We start from the raw sequence: 4,848 nt of genomic DNA, 5'->3' as shown, positions 1-4,848 counted from the left end.
GGGTTTAAAAATCATGTGTGGCGTGTGTGTGTGTGTGTGTGTGTGTGTGTGTGTGTGTGTGTGTGTGCATCCCCCCAAAATCCCAAGAGGAGAATGGATGACACGGGATTGCAGCATGGCCATCTCCTCTTGGGGTGTGATTTCTCAGCTTCCTTTTCACTGTGTCTCTCTGGTGAGTGCAGGCATCCTATGGCAAAAAAAACTTTTAAAAAATTTCTCGCAGAGAATTTTACCAAAATATATCTTATACTTTTCCAGTAGTAGTATAATTATTTTTTAATTATACCGTATTTCAAAGTAATTTTATATTTTTAGAATAATTGAAAAAATAGTACTGAGTTCCTAAATACCTCTTACCCAGTAAATAATAATTTTTGCAGAGAGCAATCATTAACTTTGTGTTTTATAACATATTAGTAATTGAGTCATTAAAGTTATCTTTATAATCTTGGCATACAGTTAAATTTACCCTTATGAAAGTCTATGAAACAAAATAATTATAACTTTTTACAGGTTGAATCAAATGATCATTCAGACTTAATGTTGGACTCGACCCAGGCTTCATTACCACCTTCCCAAGACATACCAGCAATTTTTAAAGAAGGTTTGGTTTGATACTTTTTAAAACAAATTATAAAGAGAGACATGATGAATGCATATATGGAACTGAATTTTTGTTCATATTAGTTTTTTTATGTATCATAGAATAGAGCTCATCATTCCTAAATACCTTTTTTGGGTGATTTTTATATAAAATCATATTTAATAGTAGAATGTTTTATTTCTCTGAGGTTAACTAGTATTTATTCTTTAAGCTCATTCTCACCTGGAATCAGGTATGAACTGAAAAAAATCTTCACATAATTTCTGTGAGTCAAGGAAGTCCTCTGGTGCCTTAAGTATTCTGTACAAAAAAATTATTAATTATTCAGAAAGCCATTAGCTTGGGAAGAATTCATGCTTATAGTTGATATCTTAATATGCTAGTATCTTTCTATCTAAATATATGATGTAGATTTGATAGTTAAAGATGATTATAGAATTTAATTACAGAACAGCAGAACTAAAGAAATATTGGTTTCTACATCGTATGTACTCAGTAGATTTTTTCCTGAATGAAAAATGAAAATTTCCAGTTGAAGAAATGTTATTGTTGTTTGTTGGTCTATCATTATAAAGTTCCTGAATAACATAAAATGAATTAGTATGCCAATGAAGGAATTTTATCTAGTTGAAAAATGCTCTATAATCAAAACAATTATTATTTCTACTAACTAAATGGAGAGATAAGGTAGTTGTTCTAAGTTGGAGTTTACAAACACCTGGTTATTTTTTTTTGTTTTTTTTGTTTTTTTTTTTTTCATAGAAGTCTGAATTCTTGAAGCTTCTGGAAAGTAAAAGACAGTGACTCATATTCTTTCCAAGTTTTCATACTACAGAGAGTGTAACTTTGTCCTGAATCGTATATAGTAAATAGGGTTATAGTTGCTTAGGAAGATAAAGGGTTAAGCCTCAGCCTTTATCAAGTCCCCTAATCATCTTACTACTCATTTTTTTTTTTTGAGAGGTTTTTACTGTAGGGCACATGTGCTCACCAGACAGATAAGAGAGACAGAGAGACAGAGAGACAGAAAGCAAGAAATCGCCTCCCAGGGGGCATGGCCACGCCGCAGTCCCTTCTCCATTCTCCTCTCGGGATCTTGGGCACACATGCACACGTGCCCGGCGTGAGTTCAAGGCACCGGGTCCAGGACTCAAACCACAGTCTACTACATGGGAGTCCAGTGACATAGCTATTACACCAACTGCTGGTCCCCATTAATTTTCTTAAATTATTAAAATAGATACTTTGATTTTTCTCACACAGTGCATTCATTCTTGAAACCTAAAATAAGCTATTTGGAGATAAAACTTAAATTCTTGCTTTACTTATCTCAGAGCTTTTAAGGCCCAAATATGAGAAGTGAAAAGTAAAATGTACATAGTAAAGCGTTTTTATTTGAGAGGTTTTTTGCTATAGTGTATATGTACTCACCAGAGAGACAGAGACAGAAAGTGAGAAGTCACCTCCTGGAGGGATGGCCATGCTGAAATCCCTTCTCCTCCATTCTCCTCTCAGGATTTTGGATATGCACACACATACACCTAGCATGAGTTTTAAACCACCATGTCCAGGATTTGACCCGCGGTTGGCCATTTGGTAGTCCGGCACCTTAATTACTACATCATCTATTGGCCCCCATAGGAGAGCTTTAAGGGACTTGACAATTAACAGTTGTTGGAGTAATAATTATGAATGATAATATGTGCTATGTATTCAGAAGCATAATAATAAAAGGACTTTTATCTAGGAAGACTGTGGACGGCTCTTAGAAAAGGTTGGATTTTAGCCTGATTTTTTTTTTAATTTGCTGTCACCGTGTGCGTTTGCCAGAGACACAGAGAGAGAGAAAGTAAGAAAACCTCCGTCCCAAGGGGGAATGACTGTGCCATGAACCCTTCTCCATTCTCTCAGGATTTTGGGCATGCACGCACACAGGGTCAGTGTGTTTCTCAAGTCAAAGGGTCTAGGACTGAAACAGCACAGGCAGCCGTGTAGGATCCAGCTGCCTTTACCACCACACCACTGACCGTCCCTGAGCTTGATTTTGAAGAATGAGAATAAACATTTTTTAAGAGGTTTTGCTATAGGGTGGATGCGCTTGCCAGAGAGAGGGAGAGACAGAGACAGAAAGCAAGATGATCTCCCCCGAGGGGAGGGGAGGTGGCCACATCACAGTCCCTTCTTATCCAGTCTCTTCTCAGGATTTTGGGTGTGCACACATGCCCCCAAGCGTTGAGTTTGAAACCGTTGGGTCTGGGACTTGAACTGCATTCGCCCATGTGGGAGTCCAGCAACTCAACCACTATGCCATTTGCTGATCCTGAGAATAGAATTTTTATGCCATTTGCTGATCCTGAGGTTGAAGGTAGGGAATGGCATGAGCCAAAGGCAACAGATAGACGTTTAAGGGTCAGAATTTAAAACTACAGAACTCAGGTTGATTTTATTTAACTTAGACTTCCTCATGCTTAAAAAATTACACATTAAAATAGTATACATTTACTATCTAGTTCATTATATAATTACGTAGTTCAAAATATCAGAACATATTGATTGTTAAAGTAACCTAAGCATCTCAGAAGTATTTTAAAGTGATTACACAAAAATTATTCTCAAGAACCTTCAGTGTAACTTTCAGTAATCATATACTTTGAGGATGGCAAAAGATCACTTCTGTGTCATCTCAAAGGATGAAACAGATTTGAAGAGGCACAGACTAATGTAATTCTCTTATTTTCCTAACATAGATCTACTCTACTGCTTCTATTAGTGTACCATTGGGAGCATTAAAATGTGATGTGAAGCTTTAGAATATTTTTATTTAATTTGCTGGAGGGTGCTTGCAGTTACTGGAGAGAAAGAGGGAAAGTAGAAAGCAACCCACACTGGGATGGCCATACTACAATCCCTTCTCCATTTCTCCTTTTGGAATTTTGGGCACACACTTAGAGGCACCTGGCCCATTTTTCAAGCCATCAGGTCTGTGACTTGAACCACACAGTTAGCCATGTGGGATCCAGCCACTTTAACCACCATTCCACTGGCTGGCCGCAGTTTTCGAATCTTTATCACAAAGAACAGTCATGTGCTATTTTCAAAAGTCAATTTTGCTGAATCTGCTTAGAGCTTGATTAGGCACATTTCTCTTGTGGAAGTCCTGAATTATATGATCCTTCAGCCTTTAAGGTTTTAAACTCATAATGATATGTAGCAAATACAATTCTTATTCAAATAATTTTATGTGAAAGTTTAATTAATAAAAAGTAAAGGGAGAGTTTTTCCATCTGACATTCCCATTATATCCCCTAAGATATACTCGCTGAACATAGGGCTATAGTTTGAAAACCTTATACTTACTCCATATATTTTCATATGAATAAGTTAGGTATTATTGTTCAGGATTTGTTGTTTACATACACACAGCATGAAAAGATAATATAAATCATTGTTTTTCTTTTAGACATCTTAAGGCTTTTTTCCCATCATCTTAAAGAGTTTCTCTACATTTTTAGAATACGTAAAATTTTATACACTCAAATGCCTTTAAGCATCTAAAGATAAATTCATTTGTAGAAACCTAGTTCAGGGGGCCGGCTGATGGTGTGAGAGTTAAGGTGCTAGACTCCCACATGGCCAACCAAAGTATTTTTTCTTGGAATTTTCTTGTCTGCTTTCATGATACCTGTTTATGCATTTTCTTATTTGAAAGCATCTTTATAGAGTTTTCTTGTATAAAGTTTATTTCATGAACTAGTCAAATATATGAAGTTTTAGGAGCTGTTTTGTGAAATTTCTTTCTACTCCTTGATCACATATATTTTCGCTATTCTTTTTCAATTGTTGTATTACCTTTAATGTAGCTCCCAAATATTTTTACTTAATTTTAAATGCAAGTCCGTGTGAGTAGCAGTTTTATGTAAGCAGTATGCTAACATTTAAAGCATTTATAAATATCTTTCCATAATTTACATCTTTGTAGGTATGGGTCGAACTTCATCTGTATCAAAACGTCATTCTACTCCTCAAGTAAATGTAGTTACTCCAAAAAAGCCAAAGGCTGATGAAGATATTTCTGAAGTAGATTCTCCTGCTTCATTGACTTTATTTAGCACTTCTTCACAGTCTTCTGAGGTTATACTATCACAAGGTAAATATGAAATCTGACACATAAGCAAGAAATTGTATGTGTATATATATGTGTGTGTGTCTCTCTCTATATATATATATATATTTATATATATATA

At 35.6% G+C, this 4,848-nt stretch overlaps 1 protein-coding gene across 1 annotated transcript in view; it reads left to right on the top strand.

Annotated features, from left to right (window-relative positions):
* Positions 1-4,848, top strand: part of ZNF280C (zinc finger protein 280C) — a 53,051-nt gene that overhangs the window by 19,965 nt on the left and 28,238 nt on the right. The window contains exons 7-8 of the mRNA XM_027767243.1: positions 514-604; positions 4,584-4,751. Coding sequence (XP_027623044.1) covers positions 514-604; positions 4,584-4,751 — 259 coding nt within the window. The remainder of the gene's footprint in view (positions 1-513; positions 605-4,583; positions 4,752-4,848) is intronic.

The sequence above is a fragment of the Tupaia chinensis genome, unplaced genomic scaffold, assembly GCF_000334495.1.
Source record: "Tupaia chinensis unplaced genomic scaffold, TupChi_1.0 Scaffold144058_2, whole genome shotgun sequence".
Classification (NCBI taxonomy): domain Eukaryota; kingdom Metazoa; phylum Chordata; class Mammalia; order Scandentia; family Tupaiidae; genus Tupaia; species Tupaia belangeri.
This window is presented reverse-complemented; position numbering and strand designations above follow the sequence as displayed.